A 20,529-nucleotide genomic window follows, 5' to 3' on the forward strand; every position below is an offset into this window, starting at 1 on the left:
CACCACAAAAGGAATGACGTCATGATATAAGAAGCAATATTCCCTTTCTTGTAAACAAGTGAAACACCAGGTGTGAAATTTAAGACATTTCTCATCACAGAAGGCTCACTGCAGTCAAAACAAAAGCCAAACGTCATCTTCACAGCTGTGTTAAAACAAACTCCATATGAAACATGACAAAAATGACCTATTGCGTGTCTGATATTGCTTTCTTAAGTAGACTTATTAATGGAATGAAATCAAAGCTTAGTTCATGTTAAGACCACAGATCATTAGCTCTCCTTCAATTAAATGGTAGCTTATAAACAAAAAAAAAGTGCTTTGCCCATCATTTCACACATATTATACAGACAAACTGAAAGTATCGTAGGCAAAGAGGGAATGTAAAGAATAGCTGCACGGACCCATGGATGGGTTAAGGAAATTAATGTTTGGTTGAGTATTTCCTGGACTGATTAGTGTAATGTATAAGATTAAGAAACAAGCTGTAAACCTCATTAGTGCAGGAAACGCTAACTGTTCTAACCTCAGTCGGCTGGACATGATGCTCCTCACTACGCCCACCCACCTACTACACCCTTTTTGGTAGCTCAGCGACGGGGGCATTCAGGAGATTCCTCTTGGCTTCTTCTGCAGCTTTCAGGCATCTAATGCTGTTTGGTAATTTCTCAGAATTTCAGCAAACTATATTAGGTTAGTGAAAAGGTTTTAGTGCATTTGAGCAGCGGACAGTTTATTAAGTCAGTAAAACACAAGAAAAAGGAAAGGAAAGATGAGCCTCCGAGGTGCTTCTAATAAATAAATGAATATCAACATCTCTCAATGCAAGAGGACAGGCGCAACCAAGGCAGGCCTTAATAAAGGAGTACCATGACAGTAAATGTCACAACCACATACATACTGTCAAGGTCAGCATCATTCTAGCATGCAAAAGTAGGACAGAACAACAGGCAACACAAGGAACAATTCATCCCAACGTCCCCCCCGTCCCTCCACTGAGCTCGAATGCAGCTCAGTGATGCAGGGCCGTGACACTCGTGTGCAGACTTGAGTGGAGCAGACAGCCCAGCAGAGCGGCGTCTCACTCCCACAGAGCGGGGCCATCTCCTGGCGACAGACGCGAGGAGGGGCTCCCTCTCTCTCCTGGCTACTGCAGCGTCAGCAGGACGCCTTCGCCGAGCTCCGGCAGCAATCTGTCAGAGGACGACGCGCCACGGGAAATACGAGCTCATCCACGAGGCGAGAGACGGGGGTCTTAACACTTTGGGTCCGGCTTTGGCCAGAAGATAGCAGCTTACCAGGAAACAGGAAAATCAACAGGCAATCAGGCAAAGATCTGCACAACAATAACGGCAATTAACAAAATAATATAAGACTTAACAAATCAAACACACCCTCAGAAATGCATTTTGTATATAAAGTGTCTGTTGCAGCCTCAGCCAAATATTCATCCATTCTCCCCAACATTCCACTTCAGTATGTTTATAAATATATATCTATATACATATATTTTCATAATTATTTTATGATGCTGAGAGCGGCTGTGGTAGAGTTTGCTCAGCTGGGGATGGCTTTAGTTAAAAGATAGGGAGGGTTCAGGGAGATTGAGGCCATGCTGACACATCCTCCTCCCTGTTAGTGCAGAGAGGAGGGGGAGGAGGGGGAGGAGGAGGAGGGGGGCTCCTCTTGCTGAGAACTGGACAGTAGTAAACATCAGAAACACAGTCAGCCTGCAGCGTAGCTGCTGAGGAAGGAGTAGAACATGGGCAGCTTCATGCGCTGCTGGTCCCGCCGACACCACGCCATCACTGTGCCCTCGCTATTGGCTGTGTAGAGGTGGTGGCCGTCACACGAGTACGTCAGGCTGAGGGGACATCATCATCATCAGTATTTCCAACAGAATCACACATATATTTTGAATGGTGATAAGTGGCATTACATAAAAGCAAAGAACAACAATCTTTGGAGCGCTGATGAAATACCTGATGATGGGTTTGCTTGACTTGGAAAAGGTGATCTCTCTCACTGGTTTTAAATCCCAGGTGCTCCACAACCTGGAAATATTTCACACATTAAAAAAAAACACACTAGTGTGAATAATTCATTGTCTTGAGAAAGGAAGCAAACGGGTGCCTGCTCACCTGACGACGCCATTCTCCAGCCCGCCGGCGATGACGTTGACAGACACTCCCTCCGGCTGGTTGGAGAAGGCCACGGAGCAGATGATCTCTCTGCAGTGGACGTGACCGATGAGGTCGCCGTTCACTGTCCACAGACGCAGGTCGCTGCCTCCGCCCACTGGATACACAGAATCATAAGTGTCATAAGTCACGTCAACATTGTGTCAGTCTGGAAAAGTGGCACGGTGAACTCGGACAGGAGCTGGAGCAGAGCGGTCTTCACCTGAGTCACAAACTGTTGCAATGTCCCCCGTGGTCTCGCTGGCAGACACTGCAGTCACGGGGCTTTTGTGGCCTGTGAGGCTTTGTACGTAACAGAGCCTGAAGAAACACAGAGCATCACTTTACTTTAGATTCCTCGTCACACAATAAAGGATATCATTAAAGCTTTTTCTTCGTATCCCTCACACACTGACCTGTTCAGGTCCCAGAGGATACAGGTGCCGTCTTGGCTGACACTGATGAGGATGCTGTAAGGTTTGCAGACAAACAGGCTGGTTACTTCCCCCGTGTGTCCGTAAAGATGAACCTTAGATTCCACCTCCATCTCCGACGGCTGTGGAAAGACACATATCAGAGACTGTATACAGAGGACATGCACACCTGAATAGCATTGGATGAGGTACGTCGGCGTTTACCGTTTCCTAAAAACACTACATTAATGAATCTCCAACCAGGATTTTCTGAACAGCACAAATCAATTGCTTTTGGAACACACTTCAGAGACAGAAAAAAAAAAAAAAAACTGGAAATCTAGATGCCTATTGGTAGGGACCGATGAAAGTCAGAAAGCCTCTCTGATGACTGAACTCCGGGACCTCTAAGCCCACTTGTAGGCTCAGTGGAAATGTGTTTCAAGGGCAACTGTGATGTGACTAATGAAGCCGAGCGTTTGAGCACGGTGAGGCGGTCTACAGAGGGGTAGGGGTGGGTAATGGGAGGTGGGTGGGTGGATTGGGTGTTGATGTGGAGGCGGAAGGTTAGAGGGGGAGGTCGCCATGGAAACCCACCGTGGTGCTGGTGAAGCGGTTGCTGTAGGCGGTGATGACTCCACACTTGCTGCCTGTGAATAGCTGGCAGCCATCAGGCACCCAGGCGCAGCTGGTCACCTGGAGGAGAGAGAGACAGACGGTTGGGACAGAGGAAACGAGAACCCTGACATCTTATTGGTCGATCCTCAGTGTAGAGTTGCGTAACACTGAGAGGAGACCAGTGAACCCTTTCACTTTCAGGTGCTCTGTTTTTAATTTTATTTTTAAGCCTGAGTTTAACTCGTGTCTACCTGGTGCAGTTGTGAACACTGAATGAAGTTGATAGGCGGTTCACTCTGCTTGCTTTTCAGCCTCAATATGTTGTCTGCATAGCCCCAGCTCAAGATGGCCGACCACTGGATGTCTGTGTTGTGCATGCTCCGAACACCTACGGAGTAGAGAGCATTAAGTTAATTGAGTCAGCAGGACATTGTGCAAACCAGTACAGTACATCCAGGCTGAGCGACTGGTGGGCGTCCTACCCTGCTCCTTGCTGTAAATCATCATGAGGCAGAACTTGCGAGACAGCCCGCAGATGGCTCGCGTTGGTAGAGCCAGCAGGGATCCGAACCTCTCCCCGTGTGGCTGACTGAAGCACACCACTGGGTCTGGAGCAGAGGGCGAGCCCACATACTCGCCCCACTTCAGACCTTTGATCCACGGCAGTGGGCTCTGTTGGGGAGGAAGAGGAAATTGGCAGGTGAGCAGCGGATCATTTCATGCGACGATGCATTATGTCATTCCTCAGCGCACAGCGGGCTGCCAGAGTCACTATCATCACAGAGCAGATTACCGGGCAGACTATTTCTTTGGCCTGTTCTCGTGTTTCTCTGAAGGCCAGCTGAACTAGGAGACCCATGGCTGCCGGCAGCTCCCCCTCCATTATGAGTTTGGGGCCGGCCCTGCTGACATGAGAGGCGTTGAAGAGCTGCCTGGGTGTCTGTCCGTATGTTTTGATCATCGTCTCCAGGGCCCGTCGCTGCACTGGGTCTTCTACAGACGAAACGTCCATGCCAAAATAAGTCTGCGAAAAATGATATGAAGGCTTTTGTAAGCAACAACAACAACAACAACAACTTTCCCAATAATTTCTATCAAACGGGAAACAAGCAGCTACTTACAGCTGGGTGGAAGACATTGATGGCGTGGACGGCTGCTTTGCCTTTCTGCTTGAGCCCAAACACCAGGTCGATCCACTGGCACAGTGTCTGGGAGACCTGGTCCGACTCGAGCGCTTGCCGGTGGATCAGGATGAACAGACGTGGGTCGTTGCGGGCCCAGGGCGGCAAATTCACATGATTCACTCTCTCACCATTTTGACGAACACCAAAATCAAAACCTGTGAAGGACATTTCTATTTATTCTTTTTACCACTTTTTTAATTAATGAGTAGATATGAAAAATGTATGCTGGTGTAAATGATAGGTATATAGATTAATTAAAGGTATACATTGTAGTGGAAAATAATTACCCTCTCTGTTGACCAGGAATTCTGGGAGGTAGAAAAACTCAGGGATGAGCTCCTTAACGTCAGTCATGGACTCGTAGGAGGACAGGCGCCACGTGGTGTTCATAGAGTGAAACGTCCGGTCCGGAATATCAAAGCTCTGGTCTGATTAAGGCAAAAAAGACAATCTAATTACAGATTCTACTCACTGATTGAAAAGATCCCCTTTCATGACCTCAGACACCACGCTTGCTGAATACATTTACAATCACATGAAAAGATGCCTCAGAGGATCAGAGGAGAGCGACGGAAAAATGAAAAAATAATTAACAAGAAAGGAGGACATAGAAAAAAAAGGAAGGGAAGGGCGAGGAGTCGATCAGAGAAAAGTATAGAAATGAAGTAACCTTTTATGGCTGATACATGAGATGACACGCGACTATGGCAACATGCTGCTCAGTCAGATCCGAGATCAGGACGTTCCAACTTTTCAGTACTAAAAGCCTCAGCATCAACCAAGATGGAGCAGTCAATGTAATGTAGACAGGCGGCACTCTGTGACGCTAAAAGCTTTTTGGAGGTGCATGAAAATGACCTACTGTTAAAAAGCACTGGCCTGTCAGTCAGTTCACACTTACTTTTGGAAACTAAAGATACTGTAAAAGACAACGCAGCTGAATCATTTTTCTTCCTTAACGGTTAGTAAAACATAATGCGTGACCTACCCTGGTATGCGAGGAACATCTTGGTGAACGGAGGCATTCGAACCAGGAAGTGCAGCACAGTGCCGCTGTTGGAGTAATGTGAGCCGTAGTGGTAAGGCTGGACAGGAGGCATGGGGTCGTCTTCCCGAATGCCCTTCTTGTACTCCTCCTCAAGGTACTGCACAACACACAAACGTTTTCTTATCAGAACATTCACTACACTCAAGAATCACATGCTAAAATGTACAACAGGCCATACCCTGTAGTTATCCACGTAGCGATCTTCTTTCTCTTTTGATTGGACTGCGATGGGTTTGATTAAATTCCTGCATGACAACAAAATACAAGCAAAGCTGTAATGAACCATGGTGTTCAACTGTGACAAATGAAAATTAACCTATTATTAATGATTCCTGTGTCATGAGTCTTGACCTTTAGTTTAGCTTATCAAAAAATAAATTTGTCTTGATTTAAAATCATGGTACGGAATGGCTCTGGCATAAACTGGACAAACTTAAAAATGTTTGAAAGCTATACTTATTTTAGGACCTACAGTATGTACATCAAGGAGGTGCATTTACATATATTTTATACAGTGCCCAAGAATAATCTCAATAACATATAAAATCTTATTTATTTTTAAAACCGAATGAAATACCTCAAATGCCTTTCCAAACACATTAACAAAGCTGCCATCAACCACTGACCTGTAGATGTTTGTGTCCTGCAGGTCGATCGTCTCGCTGGTGTAATCTCGCAAAATAAAGGGAAACACCGGGTACTGCATGAGGTCGTTGAAGGAGCGGCCTGCGTGCTTGTTGAGATGCGTCAGGTACTCGAAGTTAGAGATCTGACCCGAGCCCCACAGCTGAGTGAGCGCCGTGATGTTTCCGTGCTCCAGCAGGTTGGGCAGGTCAGAGGTCAGGATGTTGTGGTAGACGTCGTCACGGAACTAAGGCGAGAAAAGAGAGAACCACGGGATGTTTCCATCTCTAGAGTCACGACTGAAGCTAAACATGTAGAAAGTACTAACTGACAAATGTAATGTAAAGTCACACCTTTGTTTCCTGTCATGTCTCCTCTGTCGACTATCAATAAATGCATAACATACTGAGCACAACCTCACAACCATCCAACGGTAGTTGAAACATTAGAATTAGAAATATTACATATCAGTCTAAAATAGAAATGAATGCACAGGAAAAAATGATTGTGCCCGTTCATCCAGGAAAGGTTTTTGCGAGTCCACAGACAATCAGAGGACAGATAATCAGTTTGGCCTCCACGTGCTGAGCACGTCTTTACTTCCTTTGATGCTTCTGGATTGGAAATACCTGCTGTAAAACGTAGACTTGCTTAAATGTCTGTTTTCCAACCATATCATAACACGATTTCATTTATTACATCTTCCATCAAATTACTAAATAGCAACAAGTAGTATAATATGATATGATTTTATTGGGGAATAATATATTGTGACTTGATTATTTATTATCTATGTTGATCACACCTGGTTATATTATTTTACTATTTGTAACTATTGTCGACATGTGTATTTAAGCATGTTTATGTTCATGTTCATGTTTTGATCTATGTTCTCTATGTGCAAGTGTATTGTGTGACGCAGCGGCTTGGAGCCGCAGACAAATTTCTCTGCGGGACAATAAAGTAAATCTCATCTTTATCTTCTCTATTCGAGTAATTTACAGAAGTGTTTTTCCTGTAGAGTATGACAGTACTGTATCTTATCCTCATGACTGATGGCATAGAACACTACAGAGCTCTGCAGTTATCAGGGGCGGAATACCAAAAAGGCATTTTAACAATTATATTTTTTCAAGCTGCGTGATTTTGTCTTTTCATAAAAAACTATTTATTTGAGCATCAGTCGGCTCTTTCGTCTTTTCATCCCAGTCCAATCTGTGTAGCTTCATTTTTATATCCAAATAAAACATAGGCTGAATTTCTCTCTTAGGATGATAAGCCAACTCAATTCTTTGCAATAATGAAATGAAACAACTTAAGGAAAAACACTAGACCATCTACTGTATGTCATTAATAAAAAAAAAATGTCAACTTTCCAGTCACAGCATGGCATCCTTCATTTTCATTCTAAGCGACCTGTGTTTTTGCCTCACCTTATTGTTGTCAAAGGCTAACAGCAGGGTCCTGCCATTGGTGAGGAATATCTCCACAGCGTTGTCTCTTAGCTGCCACCAGCGCTTGTGCACCTCCTTAATCTCCTCGTACGTCCAGGAGAAAGAGGGTGCCTCAGTCTCCCCATGAAGGCTCTATCCAAACACAAACACATCCGGTCTTGAGACGCCAGGCGGTAACCCCTTTTGGCAGAGAATAATCCTGAACAGTCCTCTGGCTTTACCTGGTTGTCATGAGCATCGGCAGCGTTGTCCTCCACAAAGTACATCCCAGACTTTCCTGTGACACAACAACAGGGTGAGTGAGATTTGGGGAACTGAGAACAAAACAAACTAAAGCTTCCCCTGCTGAATAACTAACAAACAGGGGAGAGCAATAATCTGTAGTGCCTCAGAGAGAGCACATTACTCTCTGTGCCTTGTGACCGGCTGAGTCTATTATGCATGGAGCAGCTGTGAGAGATGGTCAGTGTCTTACCCAGAAGTAACTCCCCTGCTGTCTCTCTGGAGGGGGCGACGCTGATGCACCGTCTGGTGAACCTAAGGCCAAAGAGACATTTATCATACAAGAAACACACCATCTGAATAAAGCATAGACAATCATCAACGTAGCACAAGTTGATGAGACATTTATGTGACTTCCTGAGATCACCCTGTCCTTCTGAGAGGGATTTGATGCTCACTGAAGGCTTACAGGCAGGAAGAGTGAGAGAGGTTTAAAAAAAAAATGTACCTGATGGGCTCGCTGGTGGCTTTGTCTTTGACAGTGGAGGAGAAGGAGGAGTGGGTCTTATCCTCAACCAGGAAGGACAACGGGGGCTTCACTGTGTCTTAAAAAGACGTGGAGGTCAAAATAAGAACGCTGAAGGAGACAGACACACTAGCACAAGACAGAATCTTGCCATACTGCTGGAAGTAAAAACGTTTATTTACCTTCAAACTTGCGTCTGTCTTTGAGCAGGTATTTGTTAGGAATGGTGAGGTAGCATCTCTGTAACCGCCTTCGCTCCCGGTTCGGCCCTTCGGTGGGGTCCAGCTGCCACGACGTTGGGTAGGATGTCTGGTCGTACCAAACCGCACTGAAACAGACCATTAAAGTCCTCTCAAACGGTTTGTCTTATCATATCAATACAAAGGTAACCTCATTACAAAGCCGTAGCTATCACTGAGGACACCAAGATCATGCCCTCAATATAGTTTCTCAACAACTGCTGTAGGGACTGCCATGTGCTCCTCAGAATCAATAATAATAACTTTAGTGATCTGTTACCTTATCATGTATTGCTACCAGCAAGTCAAATAGTTTATTCTAATTAGCAAAAGTTTGAATTCTAATATACGAAACTAAAAGGTGAACATTCTAAACATCAGCATGTTAGTATTGTCGCTTATGAACATGTTAGCGTGCTGATATTAGCATTTAGCTCTAAGCTGTGAATCAGTAAAGCTCGGCAATTTGCGTAAGCCCCTGTGAGAGATAAACGCGGATGCCTACCGGTCATGCGTGAGTTGCTGCACCAGCTCCTGCCAGTGTCGGCTGGCGCTGAGGTCAGTCTTATAGAGTCCCCTGATGTGCTGGATGACTTTCTTTCTCTCCATGCCTTGTCGCAGAGACACATTCTGAGTGATGTCAGCCGCAATCTTTGAAATGTCCTTGGACTTTCCATCCAGTCGTTGGAGAAGACTTCAGAGAAATAAGAAAGAATGGAGTGAATAGAAGTGTGAAATGATTCTTAACCAATATGTTCTTGTACTGAACATCAATCTCACACCAGGAAAAAAAACAAAAAAAAACAGCCCCTACTCACTTCCTCTGAGTGTTGGTCATTTTCTTTTCCCACGCCACTTTGCTTGTTTTCTCTTCTGCTTCATACTTGAATTTTTCCTGTATGAATAAAATGAAGTAAGAAAGATGCATTAGCTTAATTTTCTAGCTAAAAAGAAACCTGACATGCTGCACTTCATGGACAACGAAGTTTTTCCACCTGCACACAAGTAGTCACACTGCTGAACTACCAAACGGGCTGATTGAGTTTGGCTAGTAAGGCTCAGAAACTGTTAACAATGAATGTTTGTCTTTGTAGGACTTAACCTCTTTTATGGCCTTGAGCAAGTCTTGTTTGTGTGGAGTGTTGGGTGGGATGCAGCGATGGCCACAAAGCTTGAGCGAGGTCATGAAGACACCCACGGCGTTCTGCTCGTCTTTGGTGAGGCTGTCCTTGTGATCGTGCAGCATCTCGTACAGGTACAGTGACAACTTTGGTCCATGCTGAAAGACAGAGCGAGCACAGATGCATTGTTTGTTTGTGTCTGAATCAGGTCGCATACAGTGATGGACAGGAAACGAGCCTGATCCGGCTAGTTAACCCTCAGAAAAGCCTGAGAGGAGGACAAGTGAAAGACTCCCATGGGGAGACAAGGGGGTTGCTGAACAGCATGAAAACATCTATCAGAGTACTTTTAGAGCCAAAGCCCGACAGCTCCTGTAGGAGTGAAACTGACAAGCAAAGCTAATATACTGAACTCTCACTCATACCTTCCCCCTGGACCCAACACAATGTCTGAAATGGGAAGGTAATATATATCATTTTGGGTTCAATATTTGTCAGTGAGCAAAGGCCAAATTGACGTGTAAGGTGACAAATAGACTAGTGATAGATTTGAATTTAATGAAGCATTTCCTTCGCACTCACCTCTAGACCCGGGCTGAGGCTCTCCTTGAGGATATCCAAATGTCTGGGATCAAACACAAACTCCAGCGACTCCTTCCTGTCAGAGAGGGGAAGCGCAGGGCTGAGCGTGTGCACAAGGAGGCGGCCGATTTGGACCCGAAAAGTGTCCCGACACGACCATAGGATCCTTCGCCACTGCTGATGTGGGGCTCCTCCTCGACCCGAGCTGCCCTGTGAGATCACAACCAGTAACACAAGGTCTCACAATATAGCAATTAAAACTTCACAGCTAAAAAAAAGAAAAGAAAAAGGGTTCTCAGTGCCATCATACCAGGCTTATTTTGATCCCGTCCATCATGAGCATGAGGATGTCTTTCTGAAAGCTCTTCTTGCTGGCAGGCGGCAGGGTGAAGGGAATGGGAGAGTGTGAGAGAGAGGCGGAGCCACTCTCGTCCTGCGGCTGATCAGCTGGATCTGGGGTTAAAAACGGTTGGTCTGGAGAGTCGGGGATATTCAGCAGGTCAAACAGGTCCTGACTTACATCTGCAGTGGGAGAACAGATCCAGGATTAGACAGGGACTTCAGTTCACGCTCATGTGAGGTGAAGGAGAAAATAGACAAGATTAGAATAGATAAGTGGGAGGAGTTTTTTTACCATGGTAAATGAGTCTGTTGACAGCAAGAACCACAAGCCTCTGCAGCCGTTGGACGAACTCAGTCTCGCTGGCACGAATGGGGTTTTCCTGGCTCATCCTCCTCTGCATCATCTGGTTGAGCTCATCACTGGCTACGGAGCGCATCCGCATCAGGAGAGAGTCCGTCTGGGCCAGAGAGAACCGGCGCCGGCCTAAAAGCACACATGTAGGTCGCTTCTTTGTAAGTATAAGCACGCATTGGTTTCTCCTTTCAAGTTCAGCGTAAGGTTTTGCAAATATCCCATGAATCATTGAACACAGAAAAGATTCTAATGATTCACTAATCAAAGTGCCATCTGTGTTAAAATACTTAACACTGATTTAGTTAAGCATTCAACCATGCACACACAAAGGCACCAGTAGCGCACGAGGGTACTGGGCAAGTTAAAACCCGGGGTGAGTGGAGGGCAAAGGGTGAGTTCACAGCAAAAACGGGAGACATGCTCCATGACAGGGGAGGATGATCTCCGCTGTGGACTACAGTCCGAGCTACCTGCGTCACAGTGGAGCATGTAGGATGGAGCTCCAGAGGGGGAGGGGAGGGGGGAGTCCTGAGACAGGAAGCTGAAGGGAGGGGAGAGGGGTATCTGGCCATAGGAGCAGTAGTGCTGTCTGGGGATGCGGGGAATAATGGAGTCTTTCATGGCAATGGAACCTTCAGACCAGGACGAGGAGAGGATCAATAAACAGACAGGTGAGGGTGGACACAGGGGTGGAAACGCATGATGGTCAATTCTAACTCGACACAGAAAGACTGCACACCAGATTTCTGCTGCTGCATCAGTACGAAACACTCACCCGCAATGCTCTTGCGCTTCTGATGGATGGCGATATGTGGAGAGCTCGGTGTATTAACAGAGCTGCTCAGCTTCTGAGGTTCCTGATTGGCTGTCGTCTTTATGAACTCAATCGCTGACTGAAGGACGCGGAACTGCAAAGCCACAGCCATCTCTGGGGAAAAAACAAACAAAGAGACGAGGAACTTTAACATGTTAGATGTTTACCTGACGCACTGGCGAAGAGCTTCATGCAAGAAACATACATATAAATTGATTTGTGGCACGTACAAGTCATTTAATATAAAGGGGACTTTGAACTGGTATTCATCAATACTACTGTATTGATGAATGCTTTCACATACAAAACAAAAAAAAAAAGAAAAAAAAGAATCTGATTTCAGTTTATATGATTCACAAGAGGCCTAGGCCTGTCGTACTAGTCATGTACAGAAAGTCTATCTTGCTCTACAGACAAAAAAACCCCACTTCTACCGTTTCTGCTAGTCAAATCCAATTTTTTTTTAAATAAATTGAAGAAACTTGGGTCATGGCAAAGTAAATCATGTCCATCATGGATATACAAGAGGTTCAAACCATTCTTCTTTATTCATGTCTCGGTACGGTCTTGCGATGACACAGGGTTGACGGCTGTGGTAATATTTCCAGCTCCCCTACTGTGACTACAGACACTGCTAAGTGTGTTATGTTTTAATCTGCTGATTTTAAATTATCTTTACTCTTGGGTAACATTTTTAACTTCCCCCACAAACGGAGCAGAAAAGGCAGCCTTCCATGACAGTTTGGGGTAGTTGATTATGTTAATGATCAAATCTCACAACACGCACCTCCTCACGAACTGGTGACATTCATCAAGTTGGCCCAATGAGGGCAGGCAGTAATACAGTCGAGTGTAATTACAAGTATATTATAAATGTGCCATGTACGGAGCCATAATGTCTTTGTAATGTTTCTGTGATCACAGAATGATTATATCACAAAATAAATAAGTGCTAATGGGGAAGAGATGGGAGAGATACGTTTCAGAGAGCTAATTTATGGAAAAAATGAGAAAATGATTTAGTTGGAACACGGAGATGTGAGATATTTGTCAAATCAATTTTTGTTTCTCAAATGATTTTCCACTCTGCAGTTGTAGATGATGAATTTTCTCACTGCAGCAGACATTGACAGCTTGATATCACCCAGAACTACCGAGCACAGTAGATGACAACACTGATGTGTTTCGCCTGTGTATTGATTTTTAGAAATCCAGCCGCTCACCCTGTGTGCGACGCATCTTGCTGGTCTGCATGAAACCCAGCAAGGTAATGAGGTCTTCAATGATGCGGAAGTACTGTGACCCTGAAGAGCTGCAGGAGTGGATCGTCACAGCTACCAACAGCTGCTGGATGTCACACACCAGGAGCTTGTAGTCATTCAGGGGAATACTGCAGAGGAAGAACAAGAAAATATGAAGCGCACGAAGTGAGTCTACCACTCGTATACGCCAGATCAATGAACAGTGAGAGGATTATTGATTAAATTCATGGCTCAAAAGGTTCAAGACAAAACCTATGAATCCAAGGAGGTGTTTGAATGAATAGTGCTCTGTTCTGGCAGCCGTACCCGTTCTCCATGCCATTGAGGGTGGAGAGGGTGTTAAAGAGGACGTAGAGCAGCCCGTGGTCTAGCAGGATGTCTGCCAGCTTTGGGCAGGCGTTGAGGAGCTGCAGCAGCATACACAGGATGTTGTGCACCAAGGAGTTTTCATACAGGGAGTTCTCAATAAGACCCAACACTGGGATGATACAGCGCTTTCTGAAAGGTGAGATATTTTCCATTTCCTCCAGGTCCAGACTGGAAAGAATTACAGAAGAGAAAAATAGTGTCAAACACACATATTCATACTGTAGACAATCCAAGACAAAACACTGGGCGATATGGCTTGAACTGTGCAATTTCCCTGGACTCACTCTTCCTCCAGGCCCACCGGCCGTCCGAACAGCATCTCCAGGAAGCATTCGAGGAGCCCCAGGCTGCCCTGGTGGATGTACAGCTGGTTGGCCAGCAGTGAGAAGCCGTGGTCCTTCAGAAATTTCTCCTTCTGCTCCTTGTGGGCTCTGCTGAAATATGCATCCAGCAGCTAGGAGAGAGGGGCAGAATAATATGACATAAAGGTACAGTCCCAACACTGGCAATAGAGTGGGATACTTTGCTAACACGCTGGCACCGATTTAAGATTTCAGAGTAAAAGATTTGTTCTTAATCAAATGTTTAGCACAAGCAATTAGTGGAAGAGCTTTATGTTTTTTGGTGCTTATTTGCTGACATGCTGAGTATTAGAAGATTGATACGTCTCTCGTGTCTGTATGATAAATACTGCAGTTATCTTAGCTTAGCATAAAGACTGAAAACAAGGGGAAACAGCGAGCCTGGCTCTGTCCAAAGGTAACAAAATCTAACTACCGGTGCCTTTAGAGCACCTCTAAGGTGTAAAAGTGAAATGATTGTGATTGGGAGATACTATGTGATCTACCAGCATCAGAAGTGCAGTAGAGTTTTGACTCCTGGAGCTAAATCAGATCCTCCTGCATCACAGTATTCAACGATCATCAAAGAGGATACTGAACCAACCTTCATGACACCTTGCTGGATGAGAGGCGACGAGTGGTTGACTAGGACAATGAGGGCCTCTGGCTGGATGAGTTTGTCCATCACCTCCTCAAGCATGAGGTCAGGCAACAGCAGCAGGATGCCCCTCAGAAGATCATAGAGTCCGCAGCAGATCAGCACCAGGCAGTCCTCAGTGCTGGACCTGAGAAACACAGCTTAGAGTTCAGCGCGGAATTACTGTGCACCAACAGCTCGCTGAATTTCCACTAATTTCAGGTTACACGGGATGTGAATTTGTTTACAATATTTAAAGGAGGTTAGTGTCCTGCAGTGTGAGGGGTATTGTGTAAAGAGAGCCTGACTGTTCAAATTAATTATCTTCATAATCAGCACTGCTAGAATTGACAAAGCTGTTTGGTTGTTGAACTCGTATATTATTGTTAAAGCATCAGAATATAAAAATGAATTTTGGATGTAAGACATTTTCTCTCTCTCTCGAAGGTTTCCTGTATAACTTGAAATTCATCTACAACAGCCCACATTGTGTCTAATGTAAAGAAAAAGGTGACATTGGTGAGAAAACAGGATTACAAGAAAAAAATATATCTTTTTTAATTTGCTATCAGCTTGAGTTGCTGGCTGGCAGGTAGAAATACACTGAAGCTGTCACTGCAGTACAAATCATTTTCAAAGTTGGAGGATTATTATCATAACCAAATGCTGTATTTAGATTATGCAAATCCATGCCCAGCTCCTCTTTATCGAGCAAAGTGGTCCATGTCTTTATCGTTTCTAGAGTTATGTACCAGAACAAAACCCACATGGACATGCAATTAAAACAAATGTTGAAAGAGACTGCCAGTGCTCACTAGAAGCCATTTATAGATTGGTCAAATTTTGGTATGGGCTGACTTTATCAATATTATAATTTGTAACGATACTGAGCATTCAGTTGGAACATCCTGAGAGTATTACTGTAATACTGTATGTGTTATAGCAACATACCCGTCATTGGACTCGGTCTTGCTGTGCATCCTCTCGTAGCCAGGAGAGTATGTGTAGCTCTCCCAGTCTTCAGGCATGGAGCTTCGGTCAGCCGAATTGGGCCAGCGGCCGATTGGCAAGGAGCCATTTGGAGCTGGGAAGGCCAGGCCCAGACTGGCCAGATTGCTGTGGCTCCTCTGGAACGATTGGATGCCTTTCAGGCTGTCAGGGCGGCGCGGCGCCTCGTCGCTGGCCAAGTCAAACCTGTCCTCAGACTCTGCCACCCCAACGCTGCCCTCTGTTAGGCTGTTCACCTCTGCCGCCTCGTCCCGCTCCTCCTCCACGCTGATGGAAGGAGTGCGCAGGGCTCCTCCCTCACCTATGTCCTTAGACTCACAGATTGTCTTGGCTGATTCACAGCTGCTCAGAAGCTGCTCGTCCGCTCCGCCCTTCTTGAGCGTCTCCGTGCTGCCAAGAGCCTGCTGAGTGGCGAGGGAGACCCCCTCACCTTCACCTGCCTCGTTTGAGATACCGTGTCCGAGTCGAGGTGTCAGTAGAGGAGAGTAGTACGGAGACGGTGCCAGACTAGGAAGGCGTAACGACTGATTATCACCTCCATGCTCAGGGGAAGGAGCGTGGAGATGGCCTGGAAAAGAGAACAAAATGATTCAGCACTTAAGGAATGATTAGAGTTTCTAACTGAAGGCTGCAAAGGGCCTCATTTACATGCAGAGAAAATTGTGATTTTTAGACTTGTGGCTGTGATGAATAACATGATGTGACAGAGCAGAATCACAGATTCATTTACAAAACTGTAGAGTTGTTTGTGGTCAGTGTATCACAATGCATTGTTGCAAGTATCACAGCCAAATGTATTCCATTTATAAAGCCCTTTCCCAAGGCTTAAAGTGCTCTATAAGAAACTAAAAAAGCAATGTTATGACCACAATAAGCAATAAGTAATGGTGTTTATATTAGGTACTATAAATAAAACTCTGGTAACTGTAATTAATCGGAGAGAAAACAGAGCTGATACAGCTCTAAACATGTTAAGCATTTTTGTTTTTTGGTTGAGGCACATACACCCACAAAAGCACCGCTAATCTTCCTTTTTATATTGTAATTCCACAGCGACACACTGAAGGTTTGGATTTAATCGTTGTCACAGTGTTGGATGCCTTGGAGTGCTTTAAGGTTGGGGTAATTTAGTTGAAACAGCTGTACCTTCATGGGGAGCGTCAGTGAAGACAGTTGGGGAGAGTGACACCACAGAGCTGCTGGCAGACTTTCCTCCACTGTTAGAGTGTCTCAGATTCATAATGGACTGTACCTTCTCCTGGTACAGCTTCCCATCTGACAAATAAAGAGACACCAAATGAGCTCAGTGCATTCAATTAATGGCACTTTGATACAGAGGTGCTGCTCTCAACTGCACTGCCTCCTCACCTATGTGTAGTGAGAAGTAGAAGCTGGATGGAGTGTGGCAGACGTAGGTGTTGGTAGGTGGGTGAACAGCCAGCAGGAAGTTGTAGATCAGTTTTAGCAGGTCCATGTCCGGGGGTGACCCGAGAACCTCCTGGATGATTTTGACGAACGACAGACAGACTTCCTGCGGGATGGCAGTCAGATGCTCGTCCCGATGCTCCTTAAGACAAACACAATGTTGTCAGTGCAGTAACAGTCTCTGAAGAGGTAACGTGTTATCACAGCACCTTTATGACTGCGAACCTACCTGTAACACCTGGCAGGTGAGCAGGAAGCGGTGCACTACCTCAGCCTTGAGGAACTGACGGATGTTGAAGACCTGATAAGGGTGGTGCACCCTGATGAGGATCTCTAAGGCAGCAAGTAGTGTTTCCCACACTCCACACTGACAGAAAACGACACAGACAGTGAAAGACTCATGAACTGGTTCTTCATCATCTATATAGTCGGGTTGAGAGCACCATAATGCTTTTGGCTTACTGTTACTTCACATTTGACTATAATAAAAAAAGAGGAGAAAAATAAAGTCTAATTTGAATTTATGATAATCACCTAGTTAGAAATATGACTGCTTGTCTTTATGTACAGTATATTCTATCATGTTTCCACATTGTGTTACATCTCCTGCTATTATGGAATATATATAATTGATCCTGTGACGTATGAGTTTACCTCAGCCTTGGCCCAGATCTTCCAGTCGAACAGGACGTCTGAGAGCAGTCTGATATCCTGCACCACAGCGATGGACTCGGTGTCCAAACGGAAGTGGCCATCGTCCCCCAGGATGAGGATGGGTGCACTGCAACATCCATCCAGTAAAGTCTAGAAGGACAGAATATGGCCACCGCATCAGAAACACGTCTACAGCGCTGCTATAATAGAGTGCTGGTCACTCTCATCCAACACACAACTCAACATATTGATAATCACTATCTCTCCAGAAACAGCAGAATCCCAGAGAGTCAAATAAATTCTCCATGAAATTTTTTGGAAGGCTCATCACTCCGTCAAAACCACTGCCGTTTGCTCCCTGAGCAGCCCCGTCAGTATTGATCAGAGTCGTTTTGACCGGCTTAACTGCAGTGGTTATAGTTCTTACAGTCCTTTGGGTCTCTGGTGGACTGAGCTAAGATAGAAGTTGGCAGTCTTTTTGCAGCACAAATAGAAAAGAAACAAAATCCAACAACTGTAACACAGCATGTTCCTTTTATTATAATGATTATGAGTGTTTAATATGACTAATCAGTGCTGTTCTGGGCTGTAAAATACCATGTGTGGAAGCCTAAAGTGTCAAAGGCAATCAGAGGTGCTGTGTGACTCTGCAGGAGCTCAGTGTTTCATCAAGTCAGACAGAATCCATTTCAGTGCTCAGCCATCACACGGCTCAATTACAGACACAGCCAGAGGGTCAAGTAACAGCAGGGTCACCAACACCGGCTCAGAGAGGCACCGGTGTGGCGGCCTGGATCAGACTCATGTTACAAAAAAACAAAAAAACAAGCGCCGGTGATGCATGTGTTTGACTGCACAGATCAGCAGAGGTTGTGGGTGCTGGAGACGGCAAAGAGTTCAAGGTGTGACTCACTTTGAGCATGTGATATCCCACGATGCATTTGGACTTGATGAGGACCTGGTGGATCATAGAGTAACCATGGTAACAGTCCATTTCATGGATGCGGTGTTGGTTAAACTTGGACAAAGACAGCAGCACCCGCAGAGCCAGTGCTTGGGTCTTCTCACAGTCACTCAGCTCCACCGTCTGGACACCGCAGACCCAGAGATGAGGGACGGAGGAACAGAAGAATAAAAGAATACAGAAAAGAAAAGAAAAAATAATTATAAATGTGAACAATGCAGCCTGAAGGTGGAGTTCAATTATGAGAGATGCAGCTTATTAGTTCAAACATGAGCCATTTCATTGCCTCAACATATACAGTTATAAAAAATATTAAAGCTTTGTCATTAATCTTTTGATCTTAGAAATACATTTCCTTGCAGTGGTGGTCATATGGCATAGAGCACCTTCATAAAATGACTTTTTTAACTGTAGAACTGCAACGATTATTTTCATAATTAATGAATCTGCCAATCATTTATTTGATTAATTGATCAATTGTTTAGTCTATGAAACATCATAAATCAGTGAGAAATGCCAACCATCATTTCCTAGAGCCCAAGGTGACATCGTCTTCCTTTTTTCCCGACCAAAATCCCCCAAAACAAAGACTTTAATCTAATATAATGTTAAGACACTTAAAAGCAGAAAATTATCAGATTTGAGAAGCTGGAATTATTAAATGTTTGGAATTTTTGCTTCAATTTTAGTTCAATGTTTATTCAATATAAAAGAAATGGCTTAACATTTTCTATTGTTCAACTAATCTAGCACTATTAAACTGTAAAACTACAGTGTGTTTATGACCCGGAAGTGTAATCCTTTCCTTCTTTGTGTTGTTTGTTGTCTCAAAAAAGTTGCAAAGTTGTTAAAGCAATCAATATGTGACGTTATGATGTACATGTTTCTACATTGCTGTGAGGTGACTTGTTCTTAAAATTCACTGATTGTTTCTGGTTTATTAAATCAAACGAACACTTTCCGCTCTCTGGAATACATCTATCTAAATCTACAGTGTTCCAGAAATATCCCAACAGCTGGGAATCATGAGCTCATTGAATATATGGACCGTCCTACCTGTGCGAAGAGGAAGACAAAATTTCCTGTTCCACCGATCTTGTGCAGGACGCTCTGCAGGCCATGTGTTTCAGTGGGGAGAAAAGCTCTGAGAAAGTTCGGGTCCAGGGAAACACTCTGCACCTCCTTGGAGCTGAAGGGCCGCTGGGTGACCACCGTCTTGGCCTGACCCTTAAGTCTGATTACAGGCTCATAGATGGTGTAGACTCTAGGACTGCTGGGAGCAAACACTACTGCCAAGCTCTCCTATACAGGAACACAATCCACGCACTCATTATTTTCAGGCAAAACGTTTATCCTGTAACTTTTAATATTAATTTTGAGGTATTTACGGTAGTAAATCTCGGTAGCTACAATTTCACGGATTTGGACTTTGTTAGACTTTTTTAGAGCATAACAGAAATTATAAAGATGTCATTCATTCTTCTTGTCTTACTCCCTTATTTTAACTCAGCAGAGTTATGATCAACAAAGACATTAGCATTAATGGGAGGGAAACTATTTTCAGTCTCAATAAAAAAAGCTGCAGCTTAACTGTAACAGCTTTTTTCCATTGGGGGAAAAATTACTTCTTACCGTGCAGTGTAATGACAGCTAATTGGAACCGCACACAATTCATACACCGTGAAATGAAACAATATATAAGACATAGGAGGGATTTGCTATGCAGAATGCACAGGCTTTACCTGCAGTGTCGATCTGCATTTTATCATGCAGAAATTGGGTGAAAACAACAGCGACAATAAAACACTTCTATTGCATTTTTAAGTGTGTGTTCTGTTGTGATTTGGATGCTAAGTCAATGCTTCACATAAACAAAGACTTACAACCAAAGCTGTTGTGTCCACGTCCTGATTCTTCATCAGAAGCTCCCGTACATCTTCACACTTCAGGCCTTCCAGAGTGACAAACTTAGAGACTGTCCCACTGGGCTTGCCATACTTGCAGGGCATGATTGAGGTGAGGTCAGGCCCGCTGGTGTAGAGGTACAGGGCCTCCTCAGCTCCTATTCTAGATCCTGAAATATGGGGGGGGGGGGGGGGGGGGGGACTGAAAAAAAAAAAAAAAAACCCCACCGAGAGAGAAAGAAA

At 44.6% G+C, this 20,529-nt stretch overlaps 1 protein-coding gene across 1 annotated transcript in view; it reads right to left on the reverse strand.

Annotated features, from left to right (window-relative positions):
- Positions 1-73: 73 nt before the first annotated feature.
- lyst (lysosomal trafficking regulator) overlaps positions 74-20,529 on the reverse strand; it is a 61,004-nt gene continuing 40,548 nt past the window's right edge. Inside the window, exons 18-55 of the mRNA XM_031871844.1 lie at positions 20,266-20,456; positions 19,439-19,684; positions 18,332-18,505; positions 17,419-17,568; positions 16,994-17,131; positions 16,708-16,906; positions 16,486-16,614; positions 15,283-15,907; positions 14,299-14,479; positions 13,638-13,807; positions 13,291-13,521; positions 12,946-13,112; positions 11,684-11,836; positions 10,846-11,037; positions 10,522-10,733; positions 10,212-10,421; positions 9,611-9,787; positions 9,327-9,403; positions 9,014-9,202; positions 8,452-8,597; positions 8,252-8,348; positions 7,997-8,058; positions 7,743-7,798; positions 7,501-7,653; positions 6,070-6,314; positions 5,622-5,688; positions 5,384-5,540; positions 4,683-4,823; positions 4,333-4,550; positions 4,005-4,235; positions 3,694-3,883; positions 3,463-3,599; positions 3,191-3,289; positions 2,597-2,736; positions 2,404-2,501; positions 2,142-2,298; positions 1,983-2,054; positions 74-1,864 (exon numbers count right to left, since the gene is read on the reverse strand). Coding sequence (XP_031727704.1) covers positions 1,726-1,864; positions 1,983-2,054; positions 2,142-2,298; positions 2,404-2,501; positions 2,597-2,736; positions 3,191-3,289; positions 3,463-3,599; positions 3,694-3,883; positions 4,005-4,235; positions 4,333-4,550; positions 4,683-4,823; positions 5,384-5,540; positions 5,622-5,688; positions 6,070-6,314; positions 7,501-7,653; positions 7,743-7,798; positions 7,997-8,058; positions 8,252-8,348; positions 8,452-8,597; positions 9,014-9,202; positions 9,327-9,403; positions 9,611-9,787; positions 10,212-10,421; positions 10,522-10,733; positions 10,846-11,037; positions 11,684-11,836; positions 12,946-13,112; positions 13,291-13,521; positions 13,638-13,807; positions 14,299-14,479; positions 15,283-15,907; positions 16,486-16,614; positions 16,708-16,906; positions 16,994-17,131; positions 17,419-17,568; positions 18,332-18,505; positions 19,439-19,684; positions 20,266-20,456 — 6,416 coding nt within the window. The 3' untranslated portion in view covers positions 74-1,725. The remainder of the gene's footprint in view (positions 1,865-1,982; positions 2,055-2,141; positions 2,299-2,403; positions 2,502-2,596; positions 2,737-3,190; positions 3,290-3,462; positions 3,600-3,693; positions 3,884-4,004; positions 4,236-4,332; positions 4,551-4,682; positions 4,824-5,383; positions 5,541-5,621; positions 5,689-6,069; positions 6,315-7,500; positions 7,654-7,742; positions 7,799-7,996; positions 8,059-8,251; positions 8,349-8,451; positions 8,598-9,013; positions 9,203-9,326; positions 9,404-9,610; positions 9,788-10,211; positions 10,422-10,521; positions 10,734-10,845; positions 11,038-11,683; positions 11,837-12,945; positions 13,113-13,290; positions 13,522-13,637; positions 13,808-14,298; positions 14,480-15,282; positions 15,908-16,485; positions 16,615-16,707; positions 16,907-16,993; positions 17,132-17,418; positions 17,569-18,331; positions 18,506-19,438; positions 19,685-20,265; positions 20,457-20,529) is intronic.

This window comes from Anarrhichthys ocellatus, unplaced genomic scaffold (assembly GCF_004355925.1).
Source record: "Anarrhichthys ocellatus isolate YVR2014 unplaced genomic scaffold, GSC_Weel_1.0 scaffold3, whole genome shotgun sequence".
NCBI lineage: Eukaryota > Metazoa > Chordata > Actinopteri > Perciformes > Anarhichadidae > Anarrhichthys > Anarrhichthys ocellatus.